Here is a 24349-nt window from a genome sequence, read left to right as displayed (position 1 = left end):
GTGGAACCACACAGACAGATGGCTAGAATGCAATCCGGATTAAACGAAAACTACCTACCAAAAGTGTGTTTTCTTATTTTAACAGCATGCAACATTTACCTCTCTTCTATAGGTCCATCAAATTCACATTATTTCAACAATCAAGGTGTCATTCTGAATGTGCACTAAGGGGCAACCACAACCATAACCTGATCTTGAAGTGCTGTTTATATCACGCTCATAATGCTTCAATCAGATTTCCAATATATACTTCACTTTTAATCATTTTTGTATGATGCAATAAACTCATGCCAGTCAAAAACTTTAGACCCCAAACACATCACATTTTGCCTCCACTGGAACCAGATGGAGTCATTATGAAACCATTCGCAGTAATAACTATCTGCCCTTAGAAAAGGTCCTTGCTGCCACACGAACCAAACTTTGCAGTGAAGACAAGAGACCTTTCAAACTACACTGGTATTTTCATAAGGACTGTAACTGGTACCCTATCCCTAGGGCCCCTGAATATCCCTACTTTGCATATGGACTATGTGAGATTCCCCTAACTATGGATGATCCTAAGCAAATTTCGATAAAATCTTCTGTTTCCATGACAACAATGAATGTGCAATAAAACTTCATTAATGATGTGCGACATATGGCACAAGAACCACACCTGACGATGAGCGATGGCAACAACTGAATTGCATGCAAGCCAAAAATTTGTAACTCCACAAGTTAACTTTGCTTGAGAGTATGTACCGCATGACTAAAAATATCTTGAGACCACCATTCTAGAGCATGATTCATCATCTATTTCTCCTATCAACACGGATGGTGACATTATCAAGATCACTTTAGGGCTCTTACCTTTCCTCCAGCAGCACCGCGGACACCAAAGCAGAAGAGGGTGGATGGTTCTGGGTTGTTTTCCATCTTGAAGGAGGTGAAGCAGGCTGCGTGGCCTTCAATGGGCTGGCTAACCTTTCGCTCGACGGAATACAACTGCATGGCGCCCACAACACGGTTTTGCTGCGTAGATGATTACCGAGGGAAAAGCACATGGTAAATGTAACTACAGTGAAGACTGCTGCTGATTAGAGTTGGCATGGCAAGAGAGCATGCCTAGAATGTGAAGAGCAGATGGCAAACACACTCTTCTTATTCACTGGGACTGTTCATAAGAGGAGAGTGCTTGTTATCCCATTGAACTTGACTTACATGCTCAAAGCCTGAGCATAGTTATGGAAAAGTGAAAAAGAAACTACAGTAATATTAGACTTTTTAGTCTTGTGCGACAGATGCTCATTATTTGACATCTGGGTCCATAGGAGTTTTATGCAAGATCACTTTATTGCCAGAACTATGAAAATCAAATTGGAGGCAAATTATATTTCATGTACAAGGAAAACTGCATTATGTATTAATTCAAACATCCAACAACACTTCTTTCATGCCTAAGATAAAAATAATGCAAGGCCCATGGTGGTTAATACAATATGACAAAGTTTTTACTATTTCTTTTTTTATTTAACATTTGTAAGGCAAACCATACCTGGAGCTTTAGAGCATCAATCTTCTGGACAGAAAAAAAAAAATACTTCTTACAAATGCAAGAACTTCGGGTTAGTGACAATATGTCATGACCCAAATGATGTTTTATAAATCCAAGAGATTACTCAGTATTAGATATTTTTTCCAGAACACAAAACCCTATTAAGAGGAGAGGCCTTGCCATTGTCATCAGTACACCATCTAATTTAAATCACTACTGACTGTATCAATTAACAAATGTTCTTCTCAACTCTAACACCATCTAATTTAAATCACTACTGACTGTATCAATTAACAAATGTTCTTCTCAACTCTAACATTATCACACGAATATATGTACAAGATATAGGGGCACCTTCATCTCCTGCCCCGCCCCAATCCTCAAATATGGATTAAAGACTGCCCTTACCTGGGCTGAGATGCCAATGAGCAGGAGCCAATGCATTTTGGCGTCCGTTCGGTAGTTGATGATCTGGCAGCCAGCGAGGCTGGAGTGGCGGTCGAAGGCCTTGATGGGCTGCGAGTCGCCCTCCATGCCCCAGTGGTAGACGGTGGTGTCCGTCACCAGGCCAATGGTGTTCACGTTGATCCACTTCCAGAAGGTCACCTCCTCCGTCATCGTGTGCGCCTTCATCTTGCTCTTCATCTCGATGTTGAAGATCTGGAGGGTGCGTCCAGCTGCACACGACAAAGGGGCAGAGAAACTATGATAAATCTGTGCAGTGTGAAAGCTTCCCGAGAGTTGGCTCCAGTATAACATGTTGTCAATGCAGTCCTGAGCCACGACATTTTACAAGATTAATCGCATGACATGCAGATTTACATGTGCAAAGTTTAAATTTGTTGTTCAAATGCAGTACATGACCTACACTAAAATGTCAAGTCTGCCTGAATCACTTTAAGATATAACAACTGAAAAAACATGATGAGCTTTTCAATCATTTCAGTGACTCTAAGACATAAAGTATTTGGACTTCTAGGGAAATTGTTTTATCCCACTGTCATGTATTATTCACTATGCAGCTTTGTACACAATTTTATTTATTCATTTTTTCATTTTATCATTTTTTTTTTTGCTTGTCTACATGAACCTATTGTGTGATGTCCAAATGATTGACTGAAGCTTGCTCATAATGTTTTCATTTATTAATCTAAATTGTGTTTATAAATTTTCATTTTATTGTAGTGTTCTGAGCCCCATGGGAAAAGCGTGCTAAACATTAATCGTAAATTGCAAAATATTGCTCTGAAAGCGTTATCACGTGGGAACAGTTGATCAGTGGAAATTTCGACAACACTGCATCAATATCAAAAGAGTCATTAGACTAGAAGTCATTATGAATGCAACTGAATCAAACATCGGGCTAAAGTGCAGTCATACTCGATGGAATGAATTAGATAAAATTTCTTTGTAGACACAGCTTCTGTGCATGAAGACTGATCAAACAAATGCAGTCCATGATAATGGGATTTCCTCTGTACATGTACTGTACAGCGCATGTATGTACAAAGACCATTGTAAACCAGAACATGTACTATCGCTTCAGTGTAGTGCATTGAGTTGCATGTGATTACATACGCCGTTTTATATGTAAATGTCGCTTACTTGTATATGATTCTGCTGGGTTTTGCATCAAAGGCATACTACGTTAGAGGGATCCACTGCACAACGTGTGATGGCAGTTTGCCATTCTGTCTGTTTGGGTCATTAAATGAAGCAGACTGCCTTTTCCCCTTCTTATTCTTCTTTCTTTAATCAGGGCTTCACATGTGGCACTATTTCCTTTAATTTGAAGTCCGACTAGACACAACTCTGCCCACATACAAACACATCTGTGTCATGTCACAGTCGGGACACAAAGCCCTATTCATATAATGCTAATTTACTGGCAACAGAAGGGTTTGAAGTTTTAGCCTAAATTGCTTTGTATTATGTATCATCTTACAGCAAAAAGGCACTCTCAGTTGTCAAATACCAAAAAAGAGCACTATATACCAAAGAGCCTAATAGTGGAAGGCACCATGCAACCATACCACTTTGAATAGGTCTGGGACAAAGGGACTTCTATGACTATTAGCAGTGCAGATTAACCGATACCCAATCAAGTGTACAGTAATGACATGAAGCAGATATCCTTTGGCACAAAATTTGTTATCAATGTCAAAGGCCCAATACTATTACAGACACTTGCTGGAGTCAAGTTTGAGCCAGACCCCAAGAATTCATGCTAATGAGGGCTGAGAGGTAGCACAAAATTAATAGAAAAAGCCATGAGATACGTCAGCAATAATTAATCAGCTCAAGATTAATCAGAGGAAACTGTCATGACCATCAGAAAAAGGACATGGCTAATACTGCACTTCCTCCCACATGAAGAGTAAAACATTAACTCCTATCAACTAAAAGCACCTGATACAATTAAAATTTCAGAAAATAGAAGTGGCGAAAAACACAAAATTTCAGAAAATATTGAATATTATCAACTACCACTATAAATATTCATTTCATTTCTGAAATGAGCTAGATTCCTGTGCCCTCTCAAAACTGTCTATTTCTCTTGCATTCATTTAGTTTCCAAAATATTCCGCACTATTCATCTCGAAGTTGGCTTCTTTGAATGAATGCAAAACCTTTGAAAAGATAGAGTGGTAAAAATCAGACAAGAATTTAGAAATTCAAAATATTGGCAGTCATATCCACTTGAACCATCCTTATATCACAACCATGGTATCCTATGGGGTATTCAGAAAAAAAAATTCTATAGAGGTATGATGCAGCTTTAATTTATCTTTTATGCACCATTTTATATATATATTTTTTGCTTTCAACACGAATATCAGAACCATGATTATTATCTTGCATTCGCAGAAAGGTGCTGACTTACTTTACCTCAACGTGGGTGTGGGTGTTAGGACATAATGTCCTCTCTATTGTCACATCAAGGCAAAGGAGAACCCTTTTTTCGGGAGGGGGGTTGTGTGTAAATCTAGAGACATTACATCACAATGAAAGAAAATAGTTGAGAAGCATGTGGCATCATGGCCATGTAGTCACACAGCTTTTTTACCTGCCTTGCCCGTGCCCGCTAGATTACCAATGTCACGGTGAAAGTGTTTTCACTATTTTCTATATTTTATTTAAAATTACACAAATCTCTCCTTTTCTCTCTCTCACCCTCCCATGCTCTCTCTTGAGTTAAAATTTGTCAGTATGATAGAGGGAACAGTACAATTTTCGCAAATTACGGAAAACTTTTATCATTCTATTAAACCTCTTTTCTATCTAGTCAAATCTTTTCTATTTTTAGTTAACTCCTACTCAAGGAAATTACACTTTCTCTTTAAGCCCACTGCTAACTAATCAACTGCAAATAGGAAAGTCTTAGCGCAGCATTGAAAATATAATAAAAACGAGGAAAAGTAGAAATTACGCGGTGCGTAAAATATGTCCCCGCCGGAAGTAGCATTTAGTAGCAAAATGTACAATATCAGTAAAAAATCAAGGTCAAAGGTCAAAGAAGTCAAAGGTCAAAATTCTGTGTAGAAGTTTTGAAGCCCTCACCTAGTGCCATCACAAAAAGCAAACGGAATCGAAATCGGGTTAGAAATGGCGAAGGAGTAGCATTTTGTAGCCAATGTACAATATAGGTCAAAAATCAAGGTCAAAGGTCAAAGAAGTCAAAGGTCAAAATTCTGTGTAGAAGTGTTAGCCTTCACCTAGTGCCATCACATAAAGAAAACGGAAATGAAATTGGGTTAGAAATGGCAAAGGAGTAGCATTTTGTAGCAAAATGTACAATGCAGGTCAAAAATCAAGGTCAAAGGTCAAAGAAGTCAAAGGTCAAAATTCTGTGTAGAAGTTTTGAAGCCCTCACCTAGTGCCATCACATAAAGCAAACGGAATCGAAATCGGGTTAGAAATGGCGAAGGAGTAGCATTTTGTAGCAAAATGTACAATATAGGTAAAAAATCAAGGTCAAAGGTCAAAGAAGTCAAAGGTCAAAATTCTGTGTACAAGTTTTGAAGCCCTCACCTAGTGCCATCACATAAAGCAAACGGAATCGAAATCGGGTTAGAAATGGTGAAGGAGTAGCATTTTGTAGCCAATGTACAATATAGGTCAAAAATCAAGGTCAAAGGTCAAAGAAGTCAAAGGTCAAAATTCTGTGTACAAGTTTTGAAGCCCTCACCTAGTGCCATCACATAAAGCAAACGGAATCGAAATCGGGTTAGAAATGGCGAAGGAGTAGCATTTTGTAGCCAATGTACAATATAGGTCAAAAATCAAGGTCAAAGGTCAAAGAAGTCAAAGGTCAAAATTCTGTGTAGAAGTTTTGAAGCCCTCACCTAGTGCCATCACATAAAGCAAACGGAATCGAAATCGGGTTAGAAATGGCGAAGGAGTAGCATTTTGAAGCAAAATGTACAATATAGGTCAAAGGTCAAGGTCAAAGGTCACAACTGAAATTCTGTGTAGAAGTTTCAAAGCTCCCATGTAGTGCTATCATATAAAGCAAACAGAATCAAAATTGGCTCATAAATGACAGAGAAGTAGCAAATTGAACATTTTGATCACACACGGACGCACAGACAGACGGACGGACAGACAGACGGACGGACGGACACACGGACACACACACGTACGGAGCCCGTTTCATAGTCCCCTGCTCGAACTCGTTCGGCGGGGACAACAAGAATTATCACGATGAGGCTGTCAATCACGGCCTGAAGAATCATATTTCCCTAGGTTTTCTGCAGCAGAATTCCACCGCCAGTAGTGCCTACTTCACAATGGCATAAAGAGAAAGAGAGAGAGAGAAAAAAAGAGGAAATCATAGAGTTGCTGTCAAAGAGCAACCTGCCTTGCAGATGTACGCAGTAGAGTACACATGTAGGTCAATTACAACACAAGCACCAGGAAGCCAGGTTGTCCCACAAGTGGGGACTTAAAGCGATGAGTAATCCCTGTTGTGTGGGACACTCCTGTGTGATTAAACGCATCCTCTCACCCCGCTGATGGCCTGACGCTATTTGCAGGCTCTCCGTGCACATCTACAACTCCTGATTGCTGGTATTAATGGCACATCTCCATGGTACTGTAATGACTGATCAGAGATTTTTATAGTCTAGATGGGTAGATGCGTAAAGACTACACGCACTGTACATACCAAATGTAGTGCTGTATGACGTACTATAAAGCAATATATTTTCACTGCATGAAATTTTCTTGAATTGGAGCTGAATGCCTTTTTCGTGGCATGAAATTTTCACAAAGTGCCACTGGCATTCAATGCATAGTGTAGACAAGAACTTTCGCATGCACTTTAATTTCACAAATCTTGACTCTCACAAAATCAAAACGTACACAAACATTCCTGGACTTACAGTATCATGTGACTACCTGCACTGCATATCAATGGTGCAACATTTTTGTATGCTACAATGGCAATGGTTTTTCAATCTTCTATTTCAATGTGTTCACAACATCATGAACACAGGGACTTCTATCTACTGTTACATTCATGAAGTTTGTGTAAAAGCAGCAGAAGTCCAGACAATGATAAATGGTATAAAATCAATGATTCCAAAAGTACAAAGTACTCCATTTCATTAATAATGATCAATAGTGACTTATATTGAAGTAACATGAAACATTCCCAAAGCCAATGATATTTTCTTCTAGGTGTATTTATCCATTTTTGGTTTTTTTTTTTTTAAAAGTGGTTATCATGATGCGTTTTAAATGGTCGCCAAGACTGCAACACTGTAGTACCGTATGTTGTTCATATTAACTCTCGTAATCCAATACCTCAGATATCAGAAACACTAAGGCACTAATATCCTGAATAGCAAAAGATACAGGCAGAGGGTTTGGAAGCCAGACTAAAATTGGCCGCGCTATTGGCAGTTTGCGTTTACACCAAGAAAAGGCCGGGCTCGGCCGCGGCCGAGACCACCTCCAGAGGGAGGCCAAATGCGAGGCCAATTTTGGCCTCGCATTTGGCCTTTTGCGCATTTACACTAAAGCGGGGCTGGGCACGGCCGCGGCCAAGCTGCGGCCGAGCCTCGCACTGTAAACGGGGTCATTGCACCTGACACAAGTGTGATCAAAATTGTTCTGAAAGTTGATACATTCATATCTTTACCATCAAGTCATTCAACACTTTGGCCTTGATCTTTGACCACTAATTTTATGCACCTGCAGCTCAAAGCCATCACAAGTGGTCTGACTGAATTTTTTGCTGGTACGAGTTTGACTGAATTATTTCTTTTTTTCTTCTACAAAAAAAAGTAGACTCTGTATACAATGTATCTGCATGTACAGTTATACAGCTGTACACTGTACATTTGAGCTCCAAATTAAACATTTATAATGATCTTTCAAATGAATGACATTGACTTGCCCTATAAATTTTCAGAATAAAAAAATGTTTGATTTTCAGTTATTATTTAATTTCTGAAGTTGTATGATTTCAGTTAAGCAACAATCAAATATTATAGACATTCACTGCTTTTGCAATGACATTATTACAGAGTATCTGCAGCATAGTAGTATAACAACTTAAATTGCAAATATGTATTACACCATTTCAGGTACTATCACCTGAAATCAAGATTTTGAGCTTTTATTTTGATTTATAAAATGGGTTCAAGAATGTAGCCAATAGGAAGCGCTGAAATGAGTGACGTGTGCTTTGGTTACTCAGTCCCATTGCACTGCGTGTTAAATCCTATTGCCGATCGTCTGTGCGCGCGGCGGCTCCTTTGAATTGCATGCATACGCGCTGTCAATCCTGTAAACAACTTCTAGTTCGGGCTGCCGGCACGGCCGCCGGCCTTTCTTCCCTTGTGCATAACATGTGTGGAGTACGTATAATACGTACAGTACAGTAGACCAAGCATTGTTGGACCGGACGCGTACATGGAGTCACTTTGAAGGGTAAATCCAACGATTTAGCAGGTTAATTCTCACGCCGTTTTCAAAGTATGTTATCTAGTAGGCCTATATGAGGAGTCTATATCAAGTCTTTAAGGTAAAGGGTGCATATTCTATGTAAAATAAGTAAGTTTTCATGCGGGAACTTAAGTGTCCGGAAACCCAACCCCCCGTTATACTTAGACGTCTATACTGTATGTGCGGGATTTCCGAGTGCGACGTGCGTAAATGTTTGGGACGAACATCTTCGGACGTCTTGACCCACAAAGGTACGTGAAAAACGCTGAAAAATGCTGTTAGTTCTCGAATTTGCGACCCATTTTATAAAACAAATGATGCACAGGATTATTTCGTGGCGTTAGTGACGCACTCTATCCTGTGCATCATTTGTATAATATACTGACTTCAAAGGCAGTTCTTCATTGCCATACATTTGTCTTCATCTCTGTCTTTGTCCCTAAGGGTATCTGTTTTGTATCTCCATTTTAATATCATAATTTTGTAAAGGCAGTTCTTCATTCCCATACATTTGTCTTCATCTCTGTCTTTGTCCTTGTTCCTAAGGGTATCTGTTTTGTATCTCCATTTTAATATCATAATTTTGTATACTATACTACATATCATACATTGTACTGCAAAAGTGGATATTTTCGCGTGACTAATTTTTCACGCGACTAATTTTTCGCACTCGGCCGTGTAAGACAAGTTTCGTGTGTTCTTAATTTCATGGAATCAAGACATCAATTACTGGAACATACGTGTATGGTGAGCAAAAATATTCACGTGCTTATATTCGCATGCTTATTTTTGCATGCTTATTTTCGCGCTAGTTTCTAGTTGCGCGAAAATTTCAACATCGCAAAAATTTCCACCTTTTCTGTATTCATAAATGTTAAGGGCATACTCATTACAAGTTCATTACTTCTAGAGATGTGCCCCAGCAAGTTATAATAGAACACATTGTTGATTGTATTCATGTATAAATTGCTGGAAATGATTGTCATTGAACTGAACTGAACTAACATATTAATGCTAAGTTTCATTCAGATACATACATTGTACATTTAATACAATATGTATTAATTCGCTTTGATTAGCTTGTACAGGAATAAGGTGTCCCTTCCCCTCCTCCCCCCCCCCCCCCCCAAAAAAAAAAACACAAGAGAAAACAAAACAGAACAAAAACTGTCTAATGAGGAGTATCATATTCAGGGGGTATAAAAATGGTATGACATGTGTAACTGACAGACAAACATAATCAAGGTCAATTAAATGCTTTCCAGTTGCATTTCGTTGTAGCGTTTTGTAAACATTAGTAGAAACAAGCACAAATCCCTTCTACAGTAATTGTCTGGTTTCATTTTGTTGTGATTTTGTAGGTTGCTGGTACTACATTGTACACTGTGAATGCTACATTTGTAAATGACAGATCAGAAGTGCAATACTAGCTTGATCAGTTCATCTGTCATTTTTTTTTCTTCTCTTTTGTTCCAGAGTAGAAGTACAGCCTCTGTGAAGAGAGGGCCACTTGAACTGCATGTAACCCGACCCACTTTACTCCTCAATCTCTCAGCAAAGTCAAGGCAGGCTGTACATTGAGCATCTAATATATGTTTAAATGAGATGCAGCGTCTCTCTTGCATGTATGTACGCATAATACCAATAATCCTCACCGGATGGCGCCCATAATGTGTTGCAGTCATAGTGGCCACGCATGCTGATGGGTTGTACTGACCACTGACCATATATTGATTTTCTGCCCACATTGATTTTCCAGTTTCCCTCCTTTTTCCCTACGAGTATGCGTAGTGAGAGGTCCATGAATACATGTAGTTCCATTCATGAATTTTGCGCCAAAGTCACTTTTACATTCAATTACCCTATATTGGAGTACAATGTACTTCAATGTCATCAAATCATAAATATATGAGGATGTATGTGTTGACGGAAAACTGTTTCAATCAACTCAATTTCTTCCTTGCTTAAAATTCTGGACATTAAGTTTGGAAATAATAAGATGCATTAAAGGAATGTGAAGATAGTACAGATTTCACTTAAAGACAACTTTCAGTGGACACATCCATAGGCCTTGATAGTGTCAGGTCACATCCAACTCTGACTGTGACAATAGTGGCATGCTACCTATAGTGAGTGGAGGGGAAAAGGAATCGCTCGCCAGCACAGTAACCCAATTCATTAAGCATGTGCACAGGCCAAGTTGGCTGTGACGAAGTTGCGCATGTCAATCTTACATCAAATTATTCTAAGAAGGTCAATTCTTGCATCATGTGCTCTTAGGAAGTGCTGTTCTGCTCTATCTCTCTCTAACACTAACACACACAGACCCACACACACATACACACACATCACATACACTCTCACACATGTTTACACTATTATAATTTTGACTCAAGATCTTCCTAGCATCGTTCAACACCATCACTTGCCAAGTGCAAACCTAGTGCTTTAACATATATGTACTGTACATATCTTCATGTAGGTTGAGCAGGAGCAGCTTTAGTAGCAAGGGACTAATACAGCATCACCCACAGACGGAAATGCCAAGAAAGGAAATGCGAAGAGCCCCCACAAACATTTGATGCGCAAATCCGATGAAATCTGATGCCTCTCCAATTCGGAATTCCGGCGTAAACCACGGAATATCGGTGCAGAGGCACATAGGAATTTGTCAACGATGCACATGAGCGACTGGCACATGCACTTTTGTAAAATGCATGTTTCTTTTCTACCCCTACCCCATCCAACTTCCGCTCACGTAAGATTTAGTTTGTATTATGTATGTAGCCGTCTTCTCTTTTCTTTGGCCTACCATGATGCTCTATGGAAACACTGTTGTTCCTCTGGATATTCAAGATCTTTACTTCCCCTGTCTTAACTATTTTGGATTCGTAAAAATAAACTAAGAAAGGCAATTATTCCCACATCCCCCTTCCTAAGGTTGAAGAAATTATACGTCATTTTGGCTTTCACGTTCAATGACAGCATCATAAAATCTCTGGAAACATGGAGAGATCTCTGATGATCAAGTCATCAGAAATTTTGATGAATATGGACTAAACTGAATGACCAAATATTTCAAATCAATTTTAATATACAAAGAAAAAAAAAACAATATAAGTTTGGTGTAATACATGGATGCACTCTCTGACAAAGTTTGATCGTACCTTTGAGCGCAATGACTTTACTGGCAGGATTCATGATGGCAGAGTCCGCAGAAATGGGCCGCCGGATCGGGTTAGCGGAGTCATTGAGGTCGATGATCACCACCTGGGCCTGGTCGCCAACCTTCTCGCGGACGCAGATGTACTTGTCCGACTCCATGGTCAGTGTGCTGAACCCGATGTTGGCGGCATTGATGCCCAGATTCTGGAGCTGTAGGTACCAGAGCACATGACAGCAGAGAAGATTTTTATAAATCAATTAGAACAACAGAGGTGATAATGATTACGTCATTTGCAGGAATGAATACCAATACTTCCAAATGAAAATATGCTTTTACAAACACAAGAAAAGGGCAACAAATAAACTTTATACATGTACCTATAATAATATCTGAACTCATCCTGAGTTCTTTTTTTTTTCTTCTTTTTATTTTTGAGAGTTTGCATGAACTGACCTTTCATGCTTTTATTCTTGTCTATGGCCAACATTTTTTTTTCTGATCTGAACGCATAATGTCCCTCTCTACAGCAGGGCAGTACACACCATATTTTATCCCCCTTGCCCCAAAAGGCATTTTCTCAAGAGGGTCATACAGATGTACAGATGTACTTTTCAGGCAAGTGCACACTCATTTTGCTGGCCCCCACAGTGAGTATTAAAGGAAAATTTACCCCAAATTATACATGTACAAAATGTATACAGTATGTGGGTTCAGTGAATGCATATCAAATGGTGAAGTTTGATAAAAATAAAAACAAAAACACTCAGTTTAAAGGGTATGAACCTTACCCTAAATGGAATGAGTTTTGGCTACAAATTTGTAAATTCGTATGCCATCATCATTGGATATTAAAGCAAACTACGACTGTACAACAATTCGTGATGCCACAGTAGGGACACGATACCAAGAAAATATGAAGAGAATTCAGCATGTTTTCATTTTTTTCTAGCATAATGAAACAGCACTTATGACTTGATTTACCTATTTCAGGAGGCAAGGGGAATAATTTTCGTGTACAGATATTCTCGTGAATGAGGTCACAGACATTTTTAGGAGATGTTGTTTTTTTTGTGTGTGTTTTGACACCCAGGCTATAGGAAATGCACTCATACCTATCTGTTCATGGTATTTTCAAGTGTTGTCAGATTCAGGGCGTAACAGTAATTCATGAAGTTTGCAAAAATAAAACCCTCGGATTGTACATATGAACATTTAGAGTATGTGCATGGTCAAAGGAATGTGCAATTTTCACAACATTTTGACTCACTACCATACACATTTAAATATCTAGGGACCCATATGTATCAAAGCTGTCTCCCTGCACACCGCTTCTAATCAACACCTGTACTACTGCACATTCAAAGACACACACCTACATGTAGTCTCAACCACACACAGGAGGTTTACAATGAGAGGTCGTAACATATGGAAGCTTCCTCTGCCATTTGCAGGCAGTGATACTGTAATCCTTTCATTCAGAAACCTGACGACAACTATCCAATTGTCCCACACATGCATACCTCAAAGCACGTGTGTAGACCTGCAAATGCTATACAAATCGGTGATGAGCCCCGCATCATATATTACACACACACACATACACACACAGCTCTAATAATATGAATACACATTTTGCAATGGGAAGGGAGAGTACTGTAGCTCCTCCACCACTTACACATGCAACTAACAAACACATGGATGGTGCATGGGGGCATCTGCAACACTGTGTACGCATCATTATGTGTGGAAGCCTCGCTAGTGCACCTCCCCCTGCACCGTGCTGTACAAAAATGTACATACAGGCTTACAGTACATACTGAACTGCAAGGATGCCTAAGAAAAAAACTGATATGAGTACAAGAGCTGTGTAGCTCCAAAACAGTCAATGTGCAGATGACATCTTGTAAATGATAGTGGACACATTTCATAATAAAACAAACAGAAATCTTACTGGAGTAAATGTATGAAGTTTAAGCATTGAATTGTGGATATGGTTGCATCCTTCTCAAATGTCATGATAAGGGTTGAACAAAAATAGACTCACTGGACACATATTGTACTGTAAACACTATTTAGTCTAATTTTTTTTTGCAAATCATGACTTTGCGACAATTTTGCAAGAGGTTAGATTCGCAATCTTGATGTACATCAATGAATGGAGAAATGCATGTACATTGTATGCACATCAAATCAATGTCGGGATCATTAGAGTTAATATTTTGTGTGTTTTTAAATTAGCAAATAGCACCTGACTTGCAAAATTCCCAAAAAATAAAAACCTCTCAAAATATAGGGCATATAGCATATTACAGCTCTAGCTCTACAAATTGTTCCCCCTGGGCTCTGTTGGCAAGTTGATGCACATGTCACACATACACAATTTGTAATCACATGTGTTGACCATAGAAGAAAACATTATCAACAAAAGATTATAAGCAGTATAACAACACAAACTCAGTTTCAAACAGTCATAACAGAGGGTGCAGGTCCACTTTATTCATTTCAACTTGAACGAGACATGAAAACTCGTCACATTGAGGACGAGTTAGGTGATACGCTTGTGGTCATCAGATGACGGTCATCTGTGATCGACAAGAAAAGAATGTGATATAGGCACCTTGAAGTTATATTGAGCGTGCATGCGAAACCGTTTCTGTAACCACTCGGCCACGGGTCATCCACGGAAATGGTAAGACAAAAAAACAACAACAATGTATAGATATAACAGGGGGAAAGTCAATGCCCACTCAACTAACGTGGCCGTGTGAACATCTATTGCATTGCTAGACGGAAAAGCGGCCTTGTAACGACTGAGGTCGCTATGCCATTTCTGGCAACTTGGGAAAAATACGTCCCGCAGACATAAAACCTATAATCGGCTGGTTTTGATACCTTGCCTTTAATCACAATTTTCAGTGTAATGACGTCATCAAATTACAAAACAATGACATCGTCTTGAAAGACAATTGTTCAAAGTACAACACCTCAGTCGTCGTCATTACATACTATGATCGGTTTGACAAAGTCAACCTGCAAAATTTTGCTGCAGTCGAAGCAATGTGGTCTCCAACACACAAAAAAGAGGGATATGGCGTGTGTGTGTGTCTGTGTGTGTGTGTGTATAGGTGCGTTTATATACGAACGTAATTTCGACATGGACGAATATGTAATACAAAATTGAAGAAAAAAAAGTAAAATAGCTAAGTATTTTGTTTCGTGATCTTGTGGGGTTCGAACCCGCAACCTCAAGTCTCTGAGACGTCGCCTTTATCCACTCGGCCATACGTCTCGACGAGAAAATATGGGGAACGTAAACTTATGTATGTGAAAGATACATGAGGAATCGTTTTGTCCACATTCCATTTTCATTTTCAGTTTTAAACTGCAAAATTGTCAATCTGATGAGAAGATTTCAAAGAATAAAATGCATGATTACTGCAGCTTATTGTCTCAGCTACAACATACTAAAGTTTCAGAGGAAATGAAGCAAAATCAGCTGAGATAAAGGTGCTTAAACGTTGTTAAGTCAATGCATGGTTTTAAAAAAAATCACCTCCAATAGACAATACACGTAAACTTGTCCGATTTTGCGTCTTTACCTTTAATCACAATTTAAGGTATGATGACGTCATCAAATATTAAAAGCATGACATGGACTTAAAAGGCAAATGTTCAAAGTACAACATATCTGAATTTGGGATAATATTGAGCTTAAACAACAGAGATACGAGTAAATGAATGTCAGAAACAGTACCTCAAAAAAATTAATTCCACTTTTTTGATTTCAGATGATGATATGATGATGTCATGAGTTTTCCTGGCAATATTGGTACTTGAAACGTTATTTCCAATTCATATGCTTTTGTAATATGCAATAGAAATATAGGGTCAAAGGACGATTTAAAGAGCTATGGCGACATAAACAAAAACATGTTTTTTCACTATATTTGCAGAAAGACGCGCGCGCGGAATTTCAACTTTGACGCCAGTGCATTCCTTTGTTATAGGTCAAAATCGATCGGAAATCAATGGATATTGTTACTCAAAGTATCAGATATCCAAATCAGTCAAAAAAATTGCATTTTCATGTTGGTTACGCCCTCTGCGCGCGAAATTGCGCGGACGGACGCGCACGCGAGAAAATGTTTGAAACGCTTAAAATTGTCTGAAACTTTGAGATTTCCCATTGGGAAGTCGTTTTGAGCCTTTTAAAATTTTGACGCGCGCAAACGCGCGCGTAATGATGACCTGGGTAACTAGCGTTAAAATGTAAGATAGAGCGTGACCTGAACTTTATGTCCACCGAAAATGATACAGAAATGATATCTAGTTATGAAGTTATGATCGATCATGTGACAAGGTCCGAAAATCACAAAATGGCGCCTAGATGACGTCATAGATATGTTACTGTCATGAAAACCTTATTGTGGCTAGATATTGTTATGAGACATGTTGACTGAAAATGTCATGTTATTCCGTAATGTCATTGTTGAGATATTGACGACACAAAATGTGGCAGAAAGAAAGAAGAATAAAAAAAAAGAGAAATTTTGACAATCACAATAGGTGATACGCTGATAGCGTATCACCTAATAAACATTGTACAGCATCAATGTTTACTAGGCAATTTTGTAAGGCATGGTGTCAGTCTAAAGGCATTTGGGAGGCCATTACTACATCAGGAAGTGAATGTTGCTTGCAATATTTTGAGGCCTAGAGAGTACATAAAGATCAAGCCTATAAAAAGATCAATTTGCCAATGGCTATCAAATATTAATTTGCATTGAGCCACTTATTCATCAAGGTAATTGGATGATTGATATTGGTTGCTCAATAATGTTCAATTACAATGTAAGAGAGAAACAATATTAACACAAGGAATTTCATCCATAAAGCAAACTGATCAATCAATTTCAAAGGACCGTATATCTAAAAGAATTTTTCAACCATGTTATTTGTTTTGGGAATGCAACAAGTAATTTAAAACAAGTCTTACAGATTTTTTGTATCACAAGCACATGATACAGTGTCATGATCACACCCCAAAACATCTTGTAGAATGATAAGACAGTGACCTGTAGAAAAGGTTATTTGCTTTGTAATGATAAGGGGGAGGGGGACAGTCTTTCTCCCTGCCATCACCTCTCTCTCCCTCTCTGGCTCTTAAAGGAAAGTTCACCTTCATAAACATAAGGCTTGAGAGAATGTAGCAATATTAGTAGAACACATCATTGAAAGTTTGAGGAAAATCAGACAATCCGTTCAAAAGTTATGAATTTTTGAAGTTTTTTTTGCAGTACCCGCTGGATGAGAAGACTACTGCAGTGTATGAATAACTTAGATGTCACATGTGTACAACAATATAAGGAAAATATAAAGAGAATTTCACAAAATTCCATCTTTTGAAAAAAGTACACATTCTCCTGACTCGTTACCGATAAATGTTATGGGTAATATTATTCCCCCTGCCTTTAGAAAGAGGCAAGTCAATTGCTCTTTTATTATGCGAAAAAAGTGAAAATATGTTGAATTTTCTTTTATATTTTCTTTATACTGTTGTACGCATATGACTCACAAGCTGTAGTAGTCTCCTCATCCAGCGGTTCCAACACAAAAATTTAAAAAATTCATAACTTTTGCATCGATTGTCCAATTTTCCTCAAACTTTCACTGATGTGTTCTACTAATATTGTTGCATTTTCTCAATCCTTATGTTTATGAAGGTGAACTTGTCCTTTAAAGGCACAATTTACCATTTGCAGATGAAACAAAAACCCTGCATTAGTGCTTTAAAATAGTTCTAAAATATGAGTTAGGGATCTAGAAACAACCACTGTAAAAAATTGAATCTGTATAATCGATGTTAAGTATTGTTAAAATACACAAAATGTGAACAATAATTATAATAAAAATGTTTCCAGACTACAATTTTGTAAATCGTCTACAGTTATGGTTTATTGAGAAAACTACTGATATCTCCTTATATTTTAGGATTTATTGGGAAAATTTCATATGGTAGGATGTTTTGTGATATAACAGACCTACACATATGCATCAAATGTGATATCTTAAACATTCTTTAAATCACTACTCCCAAACAGGACCTTTAAGGCACGACACACACATATACAATGTATATTGTACATACATATACCATACTTAAGTTGACACCTACTGGCACCAGAAAATAAGCTGTGACAGTTTACACTACATAAAACACACATGTACTACATAATCACTACTCCCAAACAGGACCTTTAAGGCACCACACACACATATACAATGTATATTGTACATACAGATACCACACTTAAGTTGACACCTACTGGCACCAGAAAATAAGCTGTGACTTACACTACAGTACATAAAACACACATGTACTACATGTTGATATTAGAATGAACAGCAACTTAATAGTGGTAGTCAGAAATTTCATTTTTTTTTTCTTCTGTGAAAAAAATTTGCCATTTTGGCATCAACATGGGATAATATGGCAGCCAGCAGCAACTGTCGACACATCTGCTTTATCTTCAACAACTTTGAACAGGCCTTTTCTGTTTGTTTGTATTCAATTATAATGCTCTTTACATTGTACAATTGTAGGTATACCGAGTACTGCTAGTCAATTTTCTGTTCAAGGGTCTACATGTACAGTTTCAAGTTCAGAGTTTTACACCCTCCTCAACTTATGCTGCACAAATAAAGGCTTTGTCATTCAAGAAACAATCACCATGTACACAAAGCTGATGTGTATGACATGACATCACCAATAAATATAGCACTAAATCCAGATACATAAAATCAATAAGGTTTTGTACATTGAACTGTGAATCACTAGCCGGGTTCACACATACAAAATAGCGGGATGACGATTGCGCTCCATATCTCGAGATTTTTTGCAACCGTTCGCATGCTCTGAATTAGCTTGATAGCGATCGCACTCGGAATCTCGAGTTTTTTGCAAGCGTCCACACGTACAGAATTATCCCGCTAATTGCCGATCGAGATAACAGCAAAGCCTGCAAACTGGGTCACACAGCGCCCTTCTCTATCACTGCCTGCGCGCCCTACTCTTTGCCCATTTGTCTTTTACGTGTCAGTGGTGTGGTTCGCGCGCTGTTGTTGTGGTGCGCCAAAGAGGTGAAGGACCTCTTCGCAGAGGCTTCGCTGTTGTGATGTGCGCATTGCATGATGGGATATAAAAACTCGAGATTCTAATCCTGACCGTTGACACGTACCAGCGCGGAGCGAATTATCCCGCTAATTGAGGAACTAGCGCAAGATTTCTTGGGATTAGCATCGCGATGCTCATCGCGCTAATTTTCGGGTTTTTTCTGTCATCACGTGCAAAAAACTCGAGATACCTACATGTATCGCGATGCAAATCTCGAGATTTGTATCCCGCTAATTGGTGTACGTGTGAACCCCCCTACTGATCCAATAATGAGACCTGGCTGTGATAATTTGCATTGTACAAGCTGTATACCCATAAACCTATATTGTATAGCAGGGCATGACACTAAATTCTTTCTCTGGTGGACCTTTGGGCCACTAAAATCTATAAATTTGACATTTTGTTGGCCCGAAAGGGAAATGTAGTAGCCTGAAATAAAATGAAATACAACAATTAATTTTGAATTTCCAGTGGCCGCCTAATCGGGCCACCAAGTGTAGATATCCTTTTGGAACTTTGGCGGTCCCACGTCAATTAGTGGCCCCGGGCCACTGGGCCACCGCTAATGTTGAGCCCTGTCTATGGTGCATTTTCATTTTTAGATACACATGCTAAGATCTTCATGGGAACAAAGGCCTTTTAACACAATATAGGGCCTAATAACTATTATTATTATTATTATCATTATTATTATTATTATTATTATTATTATTATTATTATTATTATTATTATTATTATTATTATTATTATTATTATCATCATCATCATCATCATCATCTTCATCATTATTACCACTATTCAGCATTACAAGACAATACAAGTCATAACAGATAAACAAACAAAACAAGCTACACTGTAAGGGTACAAGATGTCAGGCTTTGCCCAGTGCGCATTGTATTGTCATGAGTGAAATTCAAATGGCATTTCACCCATACAGTCATGGGAGCATTTTGTTGCAGTAGTTATTATCTTGTCATCATAACAGTAAATTGGTACAAATGTACCACTAAATTCCACTGCATATCTTTCATAAGAAGATGAAAGGTTTGAATGCGTTGAATTGATTAAACCTGCAAGAATTAGGGAAAAAAGTACAAAAGTTTGCCAGTTTGCCAATCTTATCTCCTACCTACACTGCAAATTTTAAAACTCAGTCATGAATTTAGTGACTGTGCGTTTAAAAGACTATGCACTGTGGTCATAAAATGAATTACAATATACATCATGCTCATCCAAGATTATTTGGGTTCGACATCATAACCCCACTTCGCAAGGAGAGACTTTATCTTTAAGATAATAGATATAACTTGAAATCATGGTGTGTGTGTGTGTGTGGTTTTTTTTTTTACATTTTTCCAATAAAAAAATAAAACTTTAAAAAGCAAAACTTTAATTCTGGTGACTGAGTGACATTGCACATTAAATCTGCTAATTATAAATGCAGATATTTCATGTTTATTCTACCATAGGAGGTCAAATATTGACTTTAGAAAAGCCTGAATACCCTCTGCAAATGACAAGAGTATCTTCCATTTCATAAGTGAATGAGTGACTAAAAAGGCATGCACACTCATTGTGTGAATTGCTGCGAGAACCATGTAGTTTGCAATCCTTGCCTCATTTCAATGAGTAGTTGTTGTGTTTTGTTTTTAAAAAATGACGCTGTATGATATGCATTAAAGGGATGGTATAGTATTAGACGAGATGGGGCTTCAAATTTCAACTTTTTTGTGAGATACAGTAATGAGAAACCGCTTCTGAAATATGAAAGAGCATACAAATCTATCAGGAATTCAAAGTTTATTTGATGAAAATCAGTTTTGAAATGGCTGAGATATCCAAACACCTATAAAAGTTGGGGCCTAATTTTTATCACGACCATTTTGTTTTTGGACAACTCAGCGATTTCATAACAGATTTTCATGGAATAAACTTTCAATTCCTCTTCAAATTGTATGTTCTTTTTTCATAAGAGGTTTCTCAATGGGTACATTCAACTCATATCACTTCTGGCACAAAATTAAAGTTTCCGAACAACTTTCAGGGAGATTTGGGCAGTTGATATTAGGAGACAAAGCTGTTTTGATTTTGGGGTTAGAAACCTGTTTTTGAAACGCCAAAAAAAGTGTGATCATAAACGCGTTTGTGCCAGAAACGCATTTCTGTGGAGAGGATATACCCAAAGTCATTTTGAAATGCATTTATAGCTTGGACCTGCTCACACCATCCACTGCCAACTACACATCTTTGTTCCATAGGTCAAACTGTACAATGGAGCTGCACAGTGACATGAGTACAGGCAGAGTAATACTATTGTTGGCAAATTATGTGGTGCTCTGTAACATTTTTCATGTTTCTAAGCTCAGTTACAGTAAATGTGTTCATAAACACTGTAATTGGTGTGTTTTAAGGGATGGTACAGTATTGGTGGAGATGAGAATTGGGCTTTTAACTTTTTGTGAGATACCAAGAAAACACTTATGAAATAGTACAGAGCATACCATTTTAAGAGGAATTCAAAGTTTATTCGATGAAAATCGGGTTTGGCATGACTGAAACATTCAAAAACAAAGAAAAACAATGCGATCATAAAAAAGTGTGGGTCCCACACTTATTAGAATCGCTCTGTTTTGAGTATCTCAGCCATTTCAAAACCAATTTTCATCAAATAAACGTTGAATTCCTCATAGAATTACATGCTCTTTCATATTTCGTGATACGTTTCTCATTATCTCATCAAAAAATGTTAGAAACCTGAAATTAGGTCTCAACCAAAACTATACGATCCCTTTAACTGAACTTGTGCACATCTTTTTCTGTCTGTATATTTGTCTGTCTTTCTCCCCCCCCCCAACTTTCTCTCTCTCTCTCTCTCTCTCTGAGTTGAATGAAAGAAAATTTCACAAGCTACTGTACGTGCTTCCTTTCGTCAATTTTTATCACAAGAATTGTAAGAAAAAGTACTCTGCTCAAGGTGTTTCAAATGATCAAAGCCACTTGATATCTGAGAGCGGACACTCTGTCAATGGGATATCCTTCTGGTCTCAATGTTTATGTTGGGAGAGGAAACATTGTATTGGTCTTCATGGCTTGGAAAGCAGGGTTTCTGGACAGTTCCTTCCTATCCCAAAGGAGATGTACCAGGTCACAGAGAGTAGAAAGACTTGTATACAGATTGTCTAACATCAAATGATCACGGTTTCAGTAGATGCCAACACTCATGACAGGCGATTACTGAGTGACATACGGTAACCTATTTCAAATTACCAATTTTCCATAATGTCAGACATAACTATGTCACGATGCTATTAGAACAGGCCCATCTTTGTAGTTTATTTAGTTCACAAGTTCATTCCTTCTTATTTTTTATGGGCAAGGCAAACATGAAAGCGAGCAGAGTTCATGTCTCCCTCAATGTCGGTTATGTAAACAGTTTTAGCACGTTATGCATGACAGCGTTGATTAAATTGTCTGATTTAAAGAGATTTGATCCCACGCAACTCATACAGTAGCTGCTCCCACAGCACACACAAAGATAGGCTGTGAAAGGGAGAAAGAAGACAGTCTGTTCTTTCACCACGAGAGTTGGCCAGGACGCATGGTATAAATAGGCACTGACTTCATAAATATCCGACTAACAGCAAACCTACAAATGACCTCATCCTCGCGTCTGACTAGGAAGGGCACAGAGAGGAAGCCGTGTGCCATTTCACCCATGGAAATGTGCAATGACAGAGTAGAACTAGAGTGTGTGATACATACAAAAGTAACTTTAAAGGACTCATATAATTTTGGTTGAGACCCAACTTCAAGTTTGCCACAATTTTTGGTGAGATAATGAAAAACCTAAATATGAAAGAATATGTAATTCCAAGACTAACAGAGGGATTCATTGTTGATTTGATGAAATTTGGTTTTGAAATGGCTGAGATCTCCAAAACAGAGCAATACTAATAAAAGGTGGGACCCACCTTTCATTAGGATTGGTTTATTTTACTTTTTTTTTTGAAGTCTCAGCCATTCCAAAACTGATTTTCATCTAAAAAACTTTGAATTCCTCTTAGAATTGTATGCTCTGTATTACTATTATTTCATAAGTGGTTTCTTGGTATCTCGCAAAAAGTTTAAAGCCCAATCCTCATCTCCACCAATACTAAACCATCCCTTTAAAAACAAATCACACCTGAACTGAGATTCTCATCGGATGCGTGAACCTATCTATATAGTGTGTAATTCAAATCTCCTTTTCAACATTTATGACTATCATAACAGCAGTCTAAAGTCCTGGCAATTATCCCTACTGCCAGCAATGAATTTCTTGCGCTGGAAAGTGTCAAGCATAAACAGTTGAGCAAGGGTCAACTGTGTACATTTGCAAAACTTAACGTTCTACGTCACCAACAGTCAATGTATTCAAGCAGTAATTAGGGTGTTTTCTTATGCTGATGAATGATTGGCTTGATTTGCAGACATGGAATGGAAGCTACATATGGCATCGATCTCCTGTTAGTAAAACCTGTACATGGTATTTGACATGATGCATGAAGATCTTTATGGAAGGACACCCATTATAATGTGCACACATCAGCAAAGGTGTGCCTATCATGCAGCATATGACAGACTGTAAAGTGTAATTGTACAATGTAATTGTCAACTTTTGTTTGAATTTGTTGCTGCAAACTTCTCAAATACCAGATGTGCTAAACATTGAGCATTCCGTGCATCTTGCATACAGCCCACTAGGCAGACGAGCCACTGGCCACGACATCAGACAATTTAATACAATAAATGGAATATCTTCGAAACAAGCTGCATAAATGAGCTGAGATCACAGGTGCTCCACTCTGATACTGCAGTGATCTCTTCCTCATGCATTCACTTCAGACCAGGATGAGGTTCACAATAATTTTTATTGGCCTCATTCATGTCAAGTCATAACTTTCTTTAAATGTATTCTCTCTTTCTAATATAAAAGAAGTTGGACAGTGTCATTGAATTAATAATGACTTGGTCACAATATAAATTGTTGATGTACACTGTGTCTAAGTCTCTATCAGACCAATTTACAAATGTATATCATAGGCAGGGTAACTGGCCCAACAGTTTTCTGGCATAAAGCAACAGCACTTTATTGACATCTTTCAGAGGGCAGGGGGAATATTATACCAAACAGATATCAGTAGAAATCATAACAATTTGTACTTTTCATTAAAAAGTTACACTAGTGGAATTCTCATTATATCTTTTATATATCACTGACCTACTGTGATATAAGAAATTGTTGTCTTCTCATCCATTGATGGCACATGGATTTAAAACATTCAAGATTCATAACTTTTGAACACTGATTTTCCTCAAAACTTCACTGTGTTGTGTACCACATTTGTACTAACACAAGTACTTCTGCATTCATTGAATTCATGTTTATTTGAAGTAAATAAAAAGTACATTGTAAATGCTATCTGCTGTACATCACATACATGTTTTTTAACTCTTAGAAAGTGTATACAAATTGTA

At 38.0% G+C, this 24349-nt stretch overlaps 1 protein-coding gene across 1 annotated transcript in view; it reads right to left on the bottom strand.

Moving 5' to 3' along the window:
- The window catches only part of LOC139711421 (clathrin heavy chain 1-like), a 60707-nt gene that overhangs the window by 31876 nt on the left and 4482 nt on the right, over positions 1-24349 (bottom strand). Inside the window, exons 2-4 of the mRNA XM_071623304.1 lie at positions 11659-11866; positions 1946-2214; positions 853-1014 (exon numbers count right to left, since the gene is read on the bottom strand). Coding sequence (XP_071479405.1) covers positions 853-1014; positions 1946-2214; positions 11659-11866 — 639 coding nt within the window. The remainder of the gene's footprint in view (positions 1-852; positions 1015-1945; positions 2215-11658; positions 11867-24349) is intronic.

Source organism: Diadema antillarum, unplaced genomic scaffold (assembly GCF_040938485.1).
Source record: "Diadema antillarum isolate AM-2024a unplaced genomic scaffold, OU_Dant_1.0 seq00001659_RagTag, whole genome shotgun sequence".
Lineage (NCBI taxonomy): Eukaryota > Metazoa > Echinodermata > Echinoidea > Diadematoida > Diadematidae > Diadema > Diadema antillarum.
Note: the sequence above shows the minus strand (reverse complement) of the source record. Positions and strands in the feature narration are given on the sequence as shown.